General features: G+C 40.5%; 1 protein-coding gene across 2 annotated transcripts in view; it reads left to right on the top strand.

The window, feature by feature from the left end:
- The window catches only part of insra (insulin receptor a), a 50,347-nt gene that overhangs the window by 12,023 nt on the left and 18,629 nt on the right, over positions 1–19,695 (top strand). For both annotated transcript variants that reach the window (XM_051399138.1, XM_051399145.1), the window contains 2 exons: positions 14,933–15,269; positions 19,137–19,276. In XM_051399138.1, coding sequence (XP_051255098.1) covers positions 14,933–15,269; positions 19,137–19,276 — 477 coding nt within the window. The remainder of the gene's footprint in view (positions 1–14,932; positions 15,270–19,136; positions 19,277–19,695) is intronic.

Below are 19,695 nucleotides of genomic sequence, written 5' to 3'. Positions count from 1 at the left end.
CCGTTCCCTCTGTGTCCTGGCTTTTACTTTAAAATGACAAGCCCACCCATTTCACACTGCCAAAGAGTTCAAGTTCGAGTGCTGAGAAGAATTTTGCGCATGGGTGCTGTCTGACACCTTGGCTCGCACCATTACGCAACACATTGGTTTAACAGCTCTTTTGAACAAGTTTCTCTGCACATGTCTTGTGTCTTTTCAGGCTCTTATTAATGTTGTTTGGTGTGGTGGCTACATGCTGTTCCTGTTGAGTTGAGTAAAGTCCCTTATTATCCTCTTCATCCCCCTTGCCACTGAAAAGTGTTGTTTAAAGGTTTTCCACTAATGACTTTGTGCTTGAGGTGATTGCTCATAGTCATCACAAAGACATTTGCTGAAGAGGCTCAGTAGGTCTGTTGTCAAATTGTGGTGATGTGGTGAAAGTACAGGTGGAAGGGTTATATAAAAAGTCTCAAAACAGAGATAATTTCCTAATTGTGTGCAATGACGATGAATCAAGACCAGGCGATGACTGGCAAGCTCTGATCACCAGTCATTGGTCTGCATCGGCAGGGGCAGGGCCTGTGGTCTTGTGGTCTGGGACCTGCGGTTTTTTGCCTACTTTCACTAAAGCATGAAAAGATCCGTTAAGCCCTAGCTAGAACCGCAGGACAGAGTACAAGGCATTCGGTGTCCTCTTCAGATGTACCGTGTTATGGCTTTTTATAGACTTTCTGTAGTTCTTAAAGTGAGCTACTTTCCCCCAAATTGTTGCATCCTTCATTTCTGTCCTCTTCTGACCTCAGGTCGGCTGTTTTTACACAATAACTAGCAGGTATAAACTAACTTAGATGCTGGATCTGATAACCAACAGCATTTATAAAGTAAAAGTAAAATTACTATTTTTTTCATGCAGAAAAAAATGCTATTTTGTTCTCTTAATATTTGAAAAATGTTTAAATGCGTTTAAATGCACAATATAGGCAACGGTTAAGTACTTTAAGTGCCAGAGGTGACTGCAGGTCACACACACTTTCTGTAGTCTGTACACCAACAGAAAACAAAGCTGCAGGACCACGAGTTTTGGCTTAGCTCCTATGTTTGGAGTCACAACCCATTTCCCTTCCCTGCCTCTATAACAGGGGTAACTTGAGAAGCCACTGCTGATTTCCGCCTCTTTTTTATACTAAACTGGGTGCGTGTGTTCAGCAAAGTGGCAAAGCAAGGTTGCAGGAGATGCTCATTACCAAAGCTGATTAGATTTAGCTACAGGCACACACAAACACACACCATGTCAACAGCTGTAATCGTGGCAAATACAAGACATCGTCCTGTGAAGCACCTTTCTCATCTTGGCAATTAACTCAACTTAATTTTGTTTAGATTTGGGTTGAATTTTGTTTGATATGTTATGGAGTTTTAGTAAAGATAAATGCCAGACAAACACAGGGACACGTCAGACATTAATGCTACTCACAGAGCTTGAACACTTACATATTACTGTGAATTTTAGAGGTTGTTTCTGTTGTTTTAACATCCCACAAATTATTCTAATATTATTATTCTTATTATTGGACAGTATAGCTTATTCAGGGTTTTGACTACTTAAACCACTAGTAGCCAACTGGTCAGGGATATTACGACCAGAGTTAAAAGTAAGCAGAGGTGCTTTTTATTTCAGGAAAAGGGGGAGTGCCTCCAGTATAAAACATCTCACTTCTCAGTGTTATTCTCAAATTTAAATGTCCATGTAGCAGCGAGAGTCAGAGTCATTTTGGTCAGCGGGCCATGTATGAACTGTATTCATAGAGCTTACACACTAACATGTTTGGTGATTTCAGTGTATCCAAACACATACTGTTGTATAAACAAAAAATCATGTGTGCTACGTCATCCATCCTGTTGTTCATGTCTGTATTTGTTTTGGAGAACATCGGGGCGTCCTAGTGTTAATCCAGAAAACTATTTTGAAAACTGGCAATATTCAGTAGTTGTGAAAGCCCTAATTCTGTGTCCAGTTTTTAATAGGTCTCCCTCTCTCTCTCTGTGTCATAAACACAGTTTTTGTTTTTATTTAATCGGTTGCAAAACAAAGGAGGCCTTTATTTCCTTTTTAAAAATTGAATTGAAATTATGAGCTGGCGTGAACGGAAATATTAGTGTTGAGTCTATTTACTTGTAATGAATTACTATTTCTTGCCAACACTCATTTGAAGATAATGGGCATTTGATTACGTTTTGGTAATGGCTATTATGTGGCACAGCTTGCTTGGCCGTTAGGACGTCAGCTTAGCCTGAGCCCTGAAAGGGGCCGGCAGCTGAAAACATTGGCTCTGACTCAATAAAAAATCGGGGGGCTTCCTGTTGGGTTATTATTGATTTTCACTGTTGAACTGCACTGACAGAATGTCCATCTGTCAATTTTGTCTTTAATTTTGCAAGTTTGTTTGGGCATTTTATGTCTTTATTAGGGAGACAACAGTAGAGAGATGACAGGAAATAAGGGGAGAGAGAGAGATGGCAAATTAAATGAATAAACAATGGTGCCTGAGTCAAACCGGGGAAGTAACAAAATAAAAAGCCCCTAGGCCCTAAGGGTGCCCTGATCTTGCATATCTAATGTTCTTCTTTTATTCAAATTTGAGGGAAAATGCCAGTCAAGTATGAAGTTGTTTCTGAGTCATATCAGTGCACATAAGATTACTGTGAATAGAAATCCAATGGCGTTTCCTCTCTCATTCTTATGTGTATAAGAAATTCTGTGAACACGACATCTGTTAAGATAGGCAACAGTGCATTGTGCACACAGGAGGCTGTTCAGTCCTTTTTTGTGGAGTTTTAAGATCGTCTGATTTAACATCAGACCTGTATTAACACTGTTACTACTGCTAGCTACAGTAGCTATAGGAGTCATATTTTCAAGGCAAGTTTTCAAAAACTTGAATTAACTTAATCAGTTTACATTGGTTTATTCTTAAAATTCCAATAAAGTAATAATGTATAATGTTCATTAATAATAATGTTCATAAAAAAAGCTTTGGTTAATGTCCATTTTCTATATCATTGTTAAGAATTATTATATTTTTCATTAAATTAATTGAATGCACGTTGGATTTGCTGAACTGTTTTCTGTTGCAGTAAAAGTGTCATCTTCACTAAAATAGGTATTTTTAAAGGTCCAGTGTGTAACATTTAATCACCTGAAATCAAGAGTCATTGTGTTTTTGTTACTGTAGCTGAGCCTCTTCTATCTACAGATACGTTCCCATGGACGCTGCAGTGTTGAACTGAATCTTTTTACAGTAGCACAGAACGGACAAATCAAACACTGGCGCTAGATAGGGCGGTTCATATTTGTTTGTTTTTTCATTTCGTGGCCTCCGTAGTTTCTCCTTTGTGCTTCAAAGTGGAGGGTGAGGCAGGGGCCTTGTAATCTGCAACTACACCGCTAGATGCCAACAAAATCCTGCACACTGGTCTTTTTAATATCTTTTGTTGTTTTTTGTAATCAAATGCAGCTTATGTTTGATCTCTTTACAGAGCAGTTTCTGTTGCAGGCCTTTTCACCAAAGCCAAGAGAGATACGAAAAAAGAATGTATTTCCCAGGTGGCTCGTATTTTACACACATTATTAAAAGTGATCTTAATTATGTACTACTGTGCTGGAGATGAGACACCCAGGGGTGGGTCCTCCTCCTCCTCCTCCTCCTCCTCAGCCGCTGCAGCCAGTGTTTGTGTTTGTAAGATCTGTTACATATTTAATAAGCTCCCATAAGGTGGAGAGCAGCTCTTAGCAGACGCCTCAGCCTCTGATTGGTTTGGCATATTGCACTCTTGTAGCATGTGTAGCCCTGTGGGTAGAGGTGTGTGTGTGGGGGGGGGGTTGGCTGTCACAATTGGAGTATTGCTATGAATCACATTTGAGTCAGGTCAGGTGAGGACCCGTTGCCGGACCTTTCTTGATATGGGTGTTCCAAATTTAATCCTGGCTCACATCACATATGTCTGTCCACCAATCACAAGAAGGACTTGGAGATTTGTCAGGGTCAGTGTGTGTGTCTGTGTGTGTAACGGCAACACAGACATGGCTTATAAATCACACAGGGACATAACCTCTGTCTACATACACACACACACACACAAACACACACAGAGTGGATGGCTATTGTTTAGTCTTGCTGCTAGGAAACAGGAGAGTAACACTGTGGTGTAATCGTGGATATGAACACATCAGTCATTCACCCAGCCTGTATCAGAAGGAAAAGCGAGATCACTACGGGAGTGTGTGTATGTGTATGTGTGTGTATATGTGTGTGTGTGTGTGTGTGTGTCTGTGTGCATGTTGACCTTCAGCTCTCCTCTCGGCTGACCTTGTCACAGCTCCCACACGCAATGATCAGCGTTGGCGCCACGATCCTTTTCCACTCTGGACAATGGTGGTCGTAGAAGTTCACGGAGCGTTCTTCCCAATTGTTTCCTGTCTTTGTTGGTCTGCTTCCTCTCTGAGGTTATGAATGGACACAGGGACCTAGGGTGCCGCCTCGGTAGCGGCGGACACATTTATGAGACCAAAATACTGATGGGTGACCCGTGGAGGTCAGCAAGGCAGGAAAGAGGACAAACTTAGCTACTAGTAAAGCTGTCTTTGGGGAAATGGGAGGATATTGTTACTAAGCTTTATTATTTTGAGATGGAAGTGACCCCTGGTTTGACAAAACCTGAAGGAACTCTGGATTTATTATATTGTCTTCACTGTTCATTATTGGCACTGAAAATTCACATTGTATGTCACTTTATACCTGCCATTGGTGTAAGGACAGACACTGCTCTTTGATGTCTCTCTGACATGTTGAAGTCTGATGTAAGACAATTTCAATAGCATTGTGGGGCTTTTTGTCTGCAGCACTGCCTTAAAAAACATTAACTGTTTGAAAGCAACCGTGTTCATTTCCCATCGTATGAATCTTTCCTCTATATAATGTTAAAGCTTAAATCTGTAGCTTTCTGCTCGTTGTTGCCCTTTTACTATAGCAAGACGTAAATTAAATTGTGTTCAGACTAAAACAGTGAAAGACGTTAACAGTTATTCCACTGAACGAAAATGTCCTCAATTCACCCGCGAGGGCAAACTTATTTTACCTTTCGTCACAATGTGTAAAACATATTTGCCGTCACAACTTCTAAATACTGCTGTGATTATATTATTGCAACCTCTGTTCAGATAGATTCACATAGCTTTGTACCAAATGTCATCCAAATACAATATATACTGTACGTGCACATTTGGCCTGCGAGTATACAGGGGGCCATAGATTTTTGATTAGTTGTCCAAAAGAAACATTACAACCCGAGCTTCATGTTTGAATTCCATTTTATGTGCTTCCACTGCGCAAAAGTATCTAAACCAATATTCATCTTGTCTGCGAGTTATGGCTGGACCTGAATATTCAACTTTTTTTTGCATATTAGTTTGTTGCGTATGTATTACTGCACACACACACTGACTAGCCCTGCCCAGCCTCTTTCTGTTTCTCTCCCTCTATAATACAGGGGCACATACAGGCTGTATCTCCTGACTTACTTTGTCAGCGGTGTGTTTTATCAAGTCCCCCCACCCCCAAAAAAAAAAAAAAAAACACAACTCACGTTTTTGATTTTTTTGGTTTCCACTGCAGCAGGTGAGCCACATGTGGAGGAGGCTTACGTCTCTCTGTGTGTTTCTCAGCAGAACATGTGAGATTGTTCGTACACCGTACAGGAGGAGGCGAACAAGGGCAGGTTGTGAATGGCATCTGTCTCTTGGATAAATAATTATAAATATAGCCTTGCCTCGGATAAATGCGTCTTCCTTTTTATGTTTGGTGCAGTTAATTATAAGTAAGTAAAACTTAAGTTAGCAGCTTTTTTCATAAATAATGTCACAATGTGCTTTAGAAATCAAAAATGTAATATAGGTTTAAAACAAAGACAAACAAGCATTATTAGAGAAAATCCTGATGGTAAAAAGCTCTAAAGACGAGATTTAAAACACTCAACAGAGTTGTGCAGAAGCCAAAAAAAGAAAAGAAAAGAAAGCCGCTGTGTTTGTTTGACTTGGCCGTGGCAAAACTTGAAATCCACACCAGCTACGTGTATTACCCTCTACTCGTGTGATTCAGTAGATTACAATGCATGAAACAACAAATGTCAGAAAATGCTTCACTTGATCTGCTGTACCAGGGCCTTTTTATAACCCAATTAGTAAACGCACGTTGCGCTATAACTTCTGGCTTATTTTGATCTGATTTCTATCGCAAAACTTGTAACCAGCCATGAAAAGAGAGGAAGGAATCGCACAAGATCAGACAGATAAGTCATGAAAATCCTACCGTTTCTTTTAACCCAGTCTACTCTTTTTACTCTTTTAATGGTTCAATATGCAGAGTGTAGTCTACTAGCCTACTGAATCCAGAATGCTCTGAGACCCCCCCTACACACACACACACACACACACACACACCATGAGTGCTCTCCTTTGAGCTGACTTAACTGCTTTGGCACTCAGTCTGGTGGAGCTGCACCCTGCGAACCCTCGCCGTTCAGCTACTGGAGCCATTCCCATGGAATCCCAGACATTTCAGGCATTTGTTAAAGCTGGGCCGACAGGCGTTTCTTCAGCGCTGTGCGCACTGACACTCACCATAGCCGTTCGATTTACAACAGCTCACTGCTGTTTTACTGCTGTTTCTTTTTTTAATCTACTCTCACAAGTTGCTTGCAACCTTGATCCAGATGTTTTATTAGTTTATCTTGTCATTTTTCTAATAAATAGGAAGGTTTTTATTATTTGGGGAAATAATTGTCATCACAAGTGCCAAATAGTTATTTTGTGTGCAGTACGGCAAAATATCACTATTGTCTAATATCACAACATCTGTCCCTGTCAGAGCCAAGCCTTAATATTTTGTTTTGTGTGTACTCAAGGCTGCAAATGAATGAAGAAATTAAAAAAAACATCTTATAATGGTTCTCTTGAAAACTGTGGTTTGTGAAAGGGACCTGGATGTATTCGATTTTAGCTTCTTAAAGGTTTTGTGTGATTGATTTTTTTTTCTTTTTTTGTTCCACACAATCTGTTGTTGCCACTTTAAGAAAACATAAAATATAAGCACTCAAAGTCTCATAAATAAAGACCATCTTCACCCAAATGGCAGCACTAATTACGCCTTCCTCAGTGTCCTAATAAATAAATAAATAAATAAATAAATAAATAAATAAATAAATAAATAAATAAATGAACCAATAGTAAAGTTAATGCAGAGAACAGAACAGCTTTGCACTCTAAACCTACAGCTAGATTGAAGAAACAAATTACTTATCGACTCTTATTTCTGCTGTGGACTGCTGCACTCTCCGGTAGATCCACTGCGTTTGTTAAAATTAAAATATTAAACAAGACAAAGGGGTTGTGTGACGTCGCATTAATGACATTAATGTGACATAAATGCCTTTGATGTCATAACAGGTAGCCAGAGTCAACGTAAGGGGGTATTCATTATTTCAGCCTGACACTGAACCCTGGAAGGAAATGAAGATTCAAGGCCGTGGCGTGCGTCATTTGCCTGTCAAGCAGGCAGTGTAATTGCCCATCAATGAGTGCACAGTGCTTATCATTTCTATTCCAGTCACGCACAAACTGGATATCCTGCCTTCAGATGACCGGGCCGGCAGGGCGACATTAAAAACAAAAAGTGCTTTTCCATGTTGTTTGTGTGTTTTTGTTCTATTAACGGAGGCCGGGGCTGCTTAATGAAATTGTTTACGGTTCCTGTTGCTACCAGTCGTCTCAAATGAGCCCTGCTGCTGCTGAGTCAGACCAGCCGACAAGTGGTTACCAAGAAAAAAATGAGACACATAAACCAACGTGATTAGCAATTTCTTTTTATGAAGTCACGTTAACGCAACAACTTAAATCTCTTTCAGTGATGTACGTAGTTTTGCCTTAATTTGAATTAGATTGATCGCAGGTTGTTTCTCAGTCTTAATCTTTCTCGTCTGTGTTTTGATACATGACTGAATAGTTATACGTCAGAAGGACAATTGTTAACATTCCTGACTGATGCTTGTCTTCGTTTTTCTATGTCCAACAAGACCAACATCTGTCTGAAGGTATCACTAGTTGATTCAGACGAGGTAAATCTCAGCTCCTGTTAATCCGTCTTTAAGGGATGCAACTTGCAGGTTTGTTGTTTTGTTTGTTTGGGTTTTCTGATTAATAGATTCATTGTTAAGTAAATACAATGTCCCAAGTTGATATCTTCAGATTGCTTCCTTTATCCGACCAACAGTTTAAAACCCAAAGACATTCAGTTTACAATGATTTAGGGTTGCGAATTTCCATTATGAATTAATTGTTTTGTCTATAAAATGTCAGACAATTATAATAAATGCTTGTTATAATTTCCCAGAGCCGAAAGTAACATATTTAATGTCTTGTATTGGCCATCCAACAGTCCTTTGCAGCAAATACTCACATTAAAGAAGCTGAATCAAGCAAATGTATGGATTTTTTTGCTTGAAAAATGACTCAAACAATAAATTATTAAAATAGTTGCAAGTTAATTTCCTGTTGGTTGACTTATGGATCAATTGACTAATCGTGTCAGCTCTACAAAGATCTAAAACAAACAATGAGCAAACCTTCACACAATCAACTAATAGACTAATTGTTTCAGCTCTACTTCGTAATTTTTCATTTTCACCTCTTAATAAATGCTTTTCCTTTATGTCTGGAGGCCCCCCAAACATCCGCACAGCTTTGTTCTGATCGTCTGCACTACTTTGTTACTTTAACTGATAAATATATTATTGGTAATTCCCCTCAACTCATAAAGCCTAAACTCAGATATGTGAGATGTAAATTTGGATTGTCCTCAGTCAACAAAACCTGGGGCTGCTTGAGTCATAATCTAAATAAAGTAATTCATAAATTGTCAAATTAAATGTCAATGGGCACTGTAAACGATTTGCCTTAATAGAGAATTTATTATTGTAGCATTTGCCCGATGTTCCTGTCTGTACAGGACTACAAAGTCAACATCTCGACTCAAATGTCATCCGCGCGATGAATTGATTCATTGTTGATTTTATGTCCTGCCACCCATCCGTCTTCATTCACTGCCATCTCATTCTTATTAAAGGTACACAGGGAGCTGCAGTAGGCAGAGACATGTTTGGAAATAGAAGTGGGGACTATATAACATCTGTTCCTCACTAGTTGAAAGGAAACCAGGCAACTCTTTATTAATGACAGACGTTAGTGCATATCAGGGCAGACACAGCAGTCATCCTTCCATCTGAAAGTACCATGCAGTCAGAGACAACATCCACCACCATCAACTGTGATTTTGAGCAATTGCTTCTGATTTTACTGAATGTGTTTAAAAAAATATTGTTGTAGTGAATGAAGCTCAGCCCTGCATATAGTTTGGTGAACTTGCACAAGCAAGTCTGTTCTAATGAAAACCCCTTTGTAATGAATGAGCTGGTAGGGAAAGGTCTTTAGAAAGCACAGACTTCAAAATGTTTTATTTATTATACAAGCTTGAATTGGTACCTTGGTTAGAAAAGGTTCCCCAAGTTGGCATACCAGCTACATGTAGATTGGATTACTGAGCAATGACCTTTTAGTTGTAATAATTGGATGCTACATATGCATTTCATGCTGTAAAAATGAGTTTATAAAGCAATTACTTGCTTGACAGAAAGTTTAGTGTCTTAAATTATTATTTGTTGTTACTGCAAATGTAATTTTGTTTTTTGTTGCCTTTTCTATATTTCTGGCATGGCCTCATCTTCCCTAAATATCTAGTCAGCTGTTCTGCTGTAGCAGTGAGTGATTGTCATATTTGAAACATGAATCAATCTTCAGTGTTCAATTTTGGCAGTTTATTCAGTACTCAAGTTACCACACTGTTATTCTGTCAGTTTGTTTTAAATAGTCAGTGTGGAAAGATCACCATTTTCAAAAGCAATTTATTTGTTCTTCTTTAGATGGTTCTCTTCTGGGCCCTCAGCAAAAACCTTCTTTCATAAGAAACTAAATACTACCCTCGTCATGGACGTGGAATTTTAATTACCAACCAGCGCACCACTGCATTCCCGTTTGGCATTTTCTGGGGTCTAATATGATCTCAATGCAAAAAAGCCTGAATAAGCTGCTGTTTCATCGCTGCCATAAAAAGAAACTTGGAAAAACTCACCACAAAATGATTTTAGGGACAAATTGTGGTTAATGACAAGTACCGAGGCTCTTAATTTTAGGAAGAAATCCCAGCGTTTAGGGTACGGAGAAGTGTGTGGTGTGCATTTTGATGTTGGTAGAAACAAAAAGACTTGATGCACTCTTCATACAGAGTGTGTGCATTGGTTGCAGACAGCAGACAAGGAACTGTTATGAACCATATGAGTCATTCCTTGCAAGCAATGTGGATTCTTTCTGCCTTTTCGACACCCCACGCTGTTGAAGCTTGCCATTCGCTGGCAAGCTGTGCAAATCTTTTTCTTCACCTCCCGTTTCCAAGTTGGCATCGCCCTGACAGGGTGTATTCATCTCTGTCACACAGGGGCCTGGAGTTGTGTTGGTTTGTTGTTGTAGGCCGAGTTCGAGGATTGAGCATCGCATTGTGTCGCTCCCCCCCCTCCCTCGAGTGAGATAAAGAGCCGCATTTCTGCAGCATTATTCCACCGGCTTTCATGTGATCCTGCTGTACTTTGCACATACCGCATGACAAGAAATCAGACAGGCCCTGACCAGCGTGCCAGAGGAACCAGAGTAATAAGGATAAGGAGTTCAGAGACAGGAGGCGATACATTCATTCAGCCTCAAGACTTAAAAAAACCCCAAAAAAGATGTTGCCAGTCGTAAACAGACCAAAGTCCAACTGCCGACCCAGCACTTGTCTCCCAAAAAACCCCCATTGATTTATTGTTGTCGAGTGATTTTACTCTGTCCAAATGGAAGATAAGTAGCGGAGATGCTGACAAGACCAAACTCAAGCTGAGCAGAACTAATTGACACAGAGACCAAACTGAGAAAAAGACCTCTGCTCTTCTTGAATGGCGCTAGCTGCAGGGTTTATAATGATAATTAGGAAACTGGGCCTGTATTAAGAGATTTGCATGTTTTAAGGAAAAGAATGACAAACTCCCCCAAACGGTCTCCCCAGCGTCCTTCTTGCTCTGGGAGATCAAAGATGGCTTGGGGTGGCCCCACTCTCAAAGGTCCTCAGGGTCTCGACCTTGAAAGCATTTTTGACAGGCACACAAGAAACAAGTCTATCTCCTTCAGTGTGGTCACTGTTGTTGATATTATAAAAGCCTCTGTGATGTCTGATAGTGAATAATGCCGCTAATTTAGGATCTGCAAACGGGCGCCAAGTCAGCTGCTGGTAAAAGTGAACTGTACAAATCTTTTGGACAGTGAGTGGTTTGTTTTGGTGCTTCATGAAAGTGGTTGCCCTGCTTGTTCTCTCAGGTGGCACTCAGTGCATGTCTGGAGCTTGACATCAGTTACTGAAATTGACTGACTCACATTAACCCCTTGTTATTTGCACTCACCGGTGCCTCTGTTAAAAAACATCAGACGTGTGACAGTCGCATTGCACATTCAGTGTAGGGCTGCAATTGACAAGTATGTTAATCTTATGTTATTATCTACTCAGGTTGAAACTGTTCAAATTGTAAAGATTTCAATTAAAAATTCCATTTAAAATAATATGAAACAGAAAAAGCAGAAAATTCTCACATTGGAAACCAATTAATGTTTCGCATTTATACTTCAATAAATTATCAAAATACCTGCCAACAAATGTTCTCCCTGTTTACTAACTGATTAATAGACAAATAATTTCAGCTCTAATGTAAAACTGAACAAGATGCAATGTAGGGCTGCAACTAAGTTATTTTCATTATCTTTTGAGCTATAATTGTTTTTGATTCATCGATATAATTGTTTAGTCCTTTTTAAAATTTCAAAAAGTTGTAAAACAGAAGTTCTGAGAGTTGATATTTTCTTTTGTCCAATGGTGTTGGTATAATTTATAATGAAAAAAAAAATACTGTATTTGATTATACACCTTAATGATTAAAATTCAAAAGATTCAACATCATTACTGACTAATAATTAAAAGGCCTGCTGCAACATTTAATGGACCTCACTCAAAAACAGCACACAAATGTATTTAGAGATTAAGATTAACAGAAAGTGTCTGTAGTACTTTAATCTTTAACCGATTTCAGTTTGTAAAAGCAGGCAATCAGTTGTTCAAACAGAGATCTCGAGCTGGATGGAATTTGTTCGGTTGTTCCAGGCCCTTTTAAGTCTGTAAAAACTCCTAATGAGTTGAGGACATGATGAGACATGATGCGTCACCCGAGGCACCGAGTTGTCCAACACCATACTAACATAACATGATTGTCTCAGCACGAATTTGAACCCATTTACGACAGAAAGCACCACGTTTCTTTCAACAAGGACTTCTTAATAGACGGATTTAGCTGCAGCGCTGTGTTTTTCCTTCTGCAGATTTATGTGCATGACAAAATCCTAAAGTCCTTACTAAGAAATACTTGTGCTTTTGATTAGTATAAAAGCAGCACATACGTAGCTGTGTGGAGCTCTGCAGCTCTTTTTTTTTTTTCTCTCTTCAGCTCCAGCGTGTTACTGTGTGGCTCTCGTGTCAGTTTTTTTGCGTACCTCCCATTGCTGCTGCTGTCTGACTGGCTGGGAGGGAAGGCAGAGGGACACAAATGGTTAAACTGTGTGCCTGTCTTCCTTGGAGATGGGAGAGGCCATTTGAATGGCTAGCTTCTACAGCTAGCCAACACATTGGCTAAGGCTGAGGGTGGATCTGTTGCTGTGCCTGTGCTCCGACATGGATCCCTGCTGGAGGATCAGGAGTCAGTGTGAGCAGACAGCAAAGCTTTTGTGTATATGAGAGTGTGTGTGTGTGTGTGTGTGCGCGTGTGCGAACAGTGCATGCATTTCAGAAAAAAGTTAAAGGGGCAGCTTTTCAAATAAACTGTGGAAACAGAAGAAAAACATCATATCAAAAGGGACCATTTTGTTTTTCAGTGTGGAAATTATCTCCAGTGTTCTTTTGTAAATCCCACCGTCGAGTAGATTATTTAGACTAGCAGACTGACGTAGATAAAAGGTGGTTATATCATTTGTTTTTCTAGCAGCGTGCCCCCTTTAGCTTCCCCCTCACATTGCCATTCTCATATTGCTGCCGCCCACCCCAAGCACACGCTCTTCGTGCACTTGAAGAGCTTACCTCTGTGAATGTTTTGTTCGTTTAAGGCCTGACCTCATGACACTAATGAAGCTAAGCAGTTTAGGACACAATGACTAAGAAAGACAGATTATTGAGGTTAATTGTCTCCGGTAATTCGAAGTGAAGCACCTAAATATGCATTTTCCCTTCCTGGTTTTATGTGGCTGAATATTTAGTTCAGACCCATAAAAGACACACATACTCACAACGACTTTTATAGCGTGACCTGTGACCCTGCCCCTAACCTCTATGACACATTATCAACCTTGCTGTTGAACGGTCTTAATCTGGCGCTTGTGGGTGAGAAGCTAATCTCAGCAGGCAGGTCAGTCAGCTGTATTTACTCCTGAGAAGCCTCCTTCCATCCCTGCACACTTGTCCTCATTCCTTACGCTGAGACAACAACACTCACAAACTTTGGTACACTTACTCTCTCTCACACACACACACACACACACACACACCTGCCAGTCCAGATCCTAATGTTTAATGTTATGTAACAGACTATTTACACACACACACACACACACACACACACACACACACACACACACACACACACACACACACACACACAGGCAGATGTATGCACGAACAGCCAACCAACAGACTTGAGTCTCCGTCCTTAGTTGATCATTTTTATGCCCCAGAAACATCTCTGAACTTCAGTGTGTGTGTGTGACTGTCTGCATACTGTATCTGTCAGTGTTTATTTCTCCTGCTTGCTCACAAAAAGCTTGTAGGTCATGTTGCTAGAAAGAGGCCTGTGCTTAAGTTTAGTTCAGCTACTTTATTTGATTTAGGGCTTGTTTTTACTATAGCCGCTGCAGCCAAGGGCTTAGCAATACATGGATGTTTATCATTTATCTTGTGTTACTGTTAATGATGTTGTGAGATTATTTCGATATTGTGAATTGTGACACGGTGAGCCCATAGTGAAAAATGTCCTGATGAAGATGTTGTGACTATCTATATATGTCTATATGTATCTACCTATGCACTATTCAGAAATAGTCAAAGCATGCAGATGGTCAGTAGACCTTGCTGATACATGTCGAGCCTTAACACAGAAGAGGGATACAGGATGCATCTTTTTTATAAAGTTTGGAAACCCTTCCTTGTCATATTTTTCTCCATTTCCCAGCACTTGTTAAGCTCAGTTTACTGTTGTAGTCACTCATAAAATGAGTTCTTTTGTTTTTAGAAGAACAAAAAAGGAACCGAGCAAAGACATCTTGCACGTGTCTCGCTTGCAAAATAGTGAATAGTGCTTCAAATGCCAGTTTTTTTCCCCCCTCTGCCTCACTTTCACCAAGCCTTCTGGATAAGTGTCTGTCTTTTGTCAACTTGTGTTGGAGCCCTGCTGTTTGTATTCAATATGCTTGTTGGACAATGGCAGATGGTCCTCTGGGCTGCTGGCGCGTGCAGTGAGGAGGGATTTCACTCCTGCTGACAGAGATCTGACCATATGAGATTTCTTTGGCGTTAGAGATATAAAGACGCAACGTCATTGGAGACTGTTTAAAATCATCTGTGCCACTTAAGGAACTGAAATAATATGACGGCGTTAGAATGATGATGAGCTCCTGTTTCCTGAAGCTCACATTCAGTTCATAATACTGTTCCTCTCTAACCTGCAGTGTGCCCAGTTCAGTGTAAACATCGAGCCTGCACCAAGGACGACCAGTGCTGCCACGACCAGTGTCTGGGCGGCTGCCTGAAGCCCAACTCAGCCAGTCACTGCGTGGCCTGCCGCGGCCTCCAGCATGAGAAAAACTGCGTGGAGCGCTGCCCCGAAAACCACTTCACCTACAAGGGCTGGCGCTGCGTCTCCTTCGCCTTCTGCCAGGATCTCCACAACAGATGCAAGCGGGAGAAGGAGCACAGCAAGAGCCCTGACTGCCACGAGTACGTCATCCACAACGGTGCCTGCATCCCTGAGTGTCCCTCCGGCTACACGACCGTCAACTCCTCCGCGTAAGTGGACACTCATGTCAGTCCGATGGCCTTGATGGTTTCTGATGGAGCGGTGTGTGTGATCAGAAAAGCTGGCTTGATAATGTGCATGCACACACACGAACACACATTCACACAGAGGTCAAGCTTTAATCCTCGGTCTGTACATAGGAGACGTGTTGATTCCCCTACACATGTGTAATTTCCCTAAAAATTAATTCTGCCACATTGCTTAAAATAAAAACAATGCCTTCATTTGCAAATGCATTTTTGCTTGCTACTTGCTATTATTAAAAGACTGTCAGGTATTATGAAGGTACTCATTTGATTTATTGATCAATTTAAAATGGGTAAGTAAATTGTTTCAGGGTTGTGATGAGTCCAAAACAGCAAAAATAAGTAAATAAATGTAATGTCAAATTAAAAATATCCTGAGATCTTGCTTAGATTTCTGCTTTGGTTTAGCTCTTGTCACTGTGTTTGCTGCACAGTGTGAACAGGAACTGAAGGTCCTGCTGAGCTCAGACTACACACACCTCTCTCTGTCTGTGTGTGTGTGTGTGTGAGAGTGTGTGTGTGTGTGTGTGTGTGTGTGTGTGTGTGTGTGTGTGTGTGTGTGTGTGTGTGTGTGTGTGTGTGTGACTGCAGACAGCTAGGTCAAAGGGGTGCAACGCAGTAGGAAAGCTGGCACATCTGTCTTTCTGCTTTTGACTCACTATCCGTCCGCTACATTTTTTTTTGTGGCTGACACGCTGCACAAAATTGATGGTTGTTTACCATTCACTGGTGTCTGCATTGCGGTGTTATAAGCTATAAGCAAATTCAGAAGTGAAGTGTTTTTTCCCCTGTTCTCTACATATGTAATTTACAACCTGTTGTGCCTGTATCTTTGTAGCTGCATCTGAACAGACTTCCCTTTCTAAAGAAGGGCGTCGTACTTGTGCTGACCTGCCAGTGACCTTTATTGCCTCCCTTTCTGACACCTTCATTGACCATGACAGGGCTGTTGATTAGTGTGGGCGTGCCTGCAAGCACAGTCACTCCAGACAGCTCTTATCATTCTGCTGTGGCAGAGGTTGAAAACGCAGCTGGATCTTTTAAGACTTGTTGTCTTTTGTTCCAACGTGACTGGCTAGTTGACCGGGGAGCAGTTAAACCCTAGCAGAGTCAGAGAGGCATTCTGGACAGTCAGTGCCCCGGGGTTGCTGAGCCTCGACTACCCTGGCTCACTGCAGTAAGATAGAGGGTCCGTCTGGCATGCGACTGCAGCAGCACAGTCCAGGCAGTCTGTCACTGACAACGGCGATGACAAGGAAAAGTGGTTGTGCTACTGCTCCGGTGCATCGCCATGTGTATTTAACCTTTATTTATCCACAGAGGATTTGCCAAGCACCTAATCTTGGTTTGAACAGCATGCAGCTTCACATTCACGGAGTAACATACTGTACAGTCAACACCTGAGAGGTTTCTAGTGGGACTCTCTGAGCCACTGGAGCAGATGAGGGTGAAGTGCCTTGCTCAAGTGCACCCCGACCATTTTTCTGGTCGGTCAATCTAAGAAACAGAAAGGGAGGAATAACACATTCATATAGGCGCAGGTGCTGGGCAAAAATAGTGACATAAACTGAGAAGGTTTTTATCAGTTCAGTAAAATTAACTCTTCCTCCGACACTGAAAACATACATTATTATCATATTATATTATTCATAAATACATCATTGACATAGTTTGGTGTTTTTTTTGTTTTTTTTTAAATATACCTTTTATTTAATCAGGTAATGTCATTGAAATCACGATATCTTTCATTCAGCACAAGAAATGAAACAGAGAAAATGAAAATTAAACACAGCCAGTTACACAAATGCAGCACGAGGTGTTTTATCATTATCAGCTGATCAATTGTGTGGTTAACGTCTGGTTTATAAGAAGGCTGAATAATATTCATGACATAAAGAGGCATACAGATTTAACATATTGTCCTCAGAGATATAGACATAAAGTTGCACATGTTGGCATCAATAGAATTTGTGGTAATAACCAAATAAGATAAAAATATATTAGTTAGAATATAGTTTTGTTACAAGTGATCACATCAATGTATTTCAATAGAAAGATAATTACTGTCAGTTACTGTTATATCTTCTTTACATGCTTGTATAATTTTCATTTCCACACATTTGTACAGGTGTAGCTTAAGTGGAAGTGTGTGTATCGTGTGATGAAGAGCTCAACACACAGCTTCAGAATAATGCCTGAACAAATTAAGTTGAAATGAGCCTTTCAATGTGCAGATTTTATCACTTCTTACCAGATCATTGCACCAACAGTCCTCAAGGCCACTGTTGACCCGTGGTGAACCCTGCCATACTCCTATCTCAGCCTTTTTTTATTTCGACTCCCTCTCTGTTCCCCTTATGGCCCATCTCTTCTCTTTGGCATCTCTCTCCCGTCGTTGGCTTTAAACTAAGCTGTGGAAATGAAAGTGCTTTGAAGATAAGCGGTGTACTCTGAGGCGTTATGAGCATCTCGGGGACGAAAGAGCAAATGTGGCACGAGAGAGGGGAAAAGGTCAACATGGATCAGGAAAGTTATGAGCCAGATAAAGAAACAATGCACATTTTATCTGCAAGACAGAGACACACTATTTAGCTTAGGCTTTTGAAGCTCATATGGGTGGTTTGTTTTGTTGTTGAAAAGCTGTCATTAATCTCATTTACAAGTGCAACATGACTAGAGACCACAATGCAAACTCTTGTTTTGTATTTCTCATTTATTTATACTTTTCAGATTAGACATGCAGTGTCATGAAACCCGTAGCACATGAGCTGCCACCCGCTCCCACTATTTGGCATTCACAAAAGAAATGCCACATTCTTCTGTAATTGTCCTGCCAGCTTACTCAACTGTAGCCAAACAAAGGCATTCTCATCAATCAGCCAGCAGCAAAAAATGCTTTAACACACTCAGAACAATGGCCTCTAGCAAACAGTCCATGGTTGTCTAATCATGCCTTAATCCTCTTCAAAAAAACGTTCTCCGCAACACGTGTCTCCACTAAAAGATGTTCGCTTTTCGCTTAGTGAAACTGAGAACCTGCAGAGATTGCTGTGTATTTTGGATTTTACCTCATCAAAGTTTGCACTTGCGCCATTATGAGTGTGGGGATTGTACAGGAGGGCTTTTCAGGAAATAGGTTAATATGGTTGGCACACAAAGCCGTGGCTATATATCTATTATGAGAAGAGACTTGTTATGACAATATTATGTAAGCCAGGTTGTTAAGGTGAAGGGTTGGGGTCAGTTCCTTTTTAATTAATTCGCAACCAAAGTTGAGTGAGGAAGTGAGCTTCATTTTTTAAAATGTTACACATACAGTGCAGCTGAAGATCTATTTAAAACGGCTAAAATTACACATCACATGACGACTTGTTTGTGAAAGGTGTCGGCCATCTACAGATTGATCCCTCGACTCTGTAGTTCCCCTCAGCTCTACAGAGGATTTTAGCAGCCTTCAGCTCACTAAAAGTGTCTCTTTGCTTCAGTCTCACCAGTGTATACACCCCAAGCAGGCAGCTGTTTTTAGTAAAAAAAAAAAAAAAACATGTATGCTAACTGCCCAGCACCACACAACAGACAAACACAGCTAAGAAGTAGCTGGTGAACATAGTGGGACATTTAGCAGATATAAAGCCAGATGTTTCCCTCAGGAGATGGTGAAGGGTAAAACCGGGCTTCATCTTGTGGACACATCTTTACTCAAAATGAATGCTAATGTTGCTCTCTAACTGGCAGATCATACATGTGTAACACCAACATGCTTTGTTCTGCACACATTTTCTTAAAAAGGTTTTCTAATGACTATTTTTTCCCTTTCTCCCTGTTCTATAGGCTCAACTGCACTCCCTGTGCTGGGCTTTGTCCCAAGGTATGTATGGGTCTGAAAACTGTGGACTCTGTCATGGCTGCTCAGGCTTTGAGAGGCTGCACTGTTCTCAATGGGAGCCTGGTCATCAACCTGCGTGGAGGAAGTGAGTATCTGTGGTTTGTTTTGGATCAGATAAAAGTATAAGAGGTTGACTGGGGGGAAAAAACGGAAATTACCTTTAAAAAGAATGTACAGACGACAACATAGATTCAAAATGCAAATGAGATCGATAGTGCAAACAAATAGTTGTCGTGAGACTAAAAGAAAGCATCAGATGAATGTAAAAAGGCAGCAGACTTATTGTAGATCTACAGAATGTACTTTTTTAACACACCACCACACAATAGGCACACACATATTCCCAATCATTCTGCCTAAAGAAAAATAAAATAGCAGTGCATGATTTCCAAATTATCAGAAAATAAGACTTGTATGCTTGTTGATTGATGAAATTCAGCCATGAAGTTTGCAGCATAATGCAAACTATTATTTTTTTGTGTGAACGGCCTAATTAGGGGAATC

Source organism: Dicentrarchus labrax, unplaced genomic scaffold (genome assembly GCF_905237075.1).
Source record: "Dicentrarchus labrax unplaced genomic scaffold, dlabrax2021, whole genome shotgun sequence".
NCBI classification, from domain to species: Eukaryota; Metazoa; Chordata; class Actinopteri; family Moronidae; genus Dicentrarchus; species Dicentrarchus labrax.
This window is presented reverse-complemented; position numbering and strand designations above follow the sequence as displayed.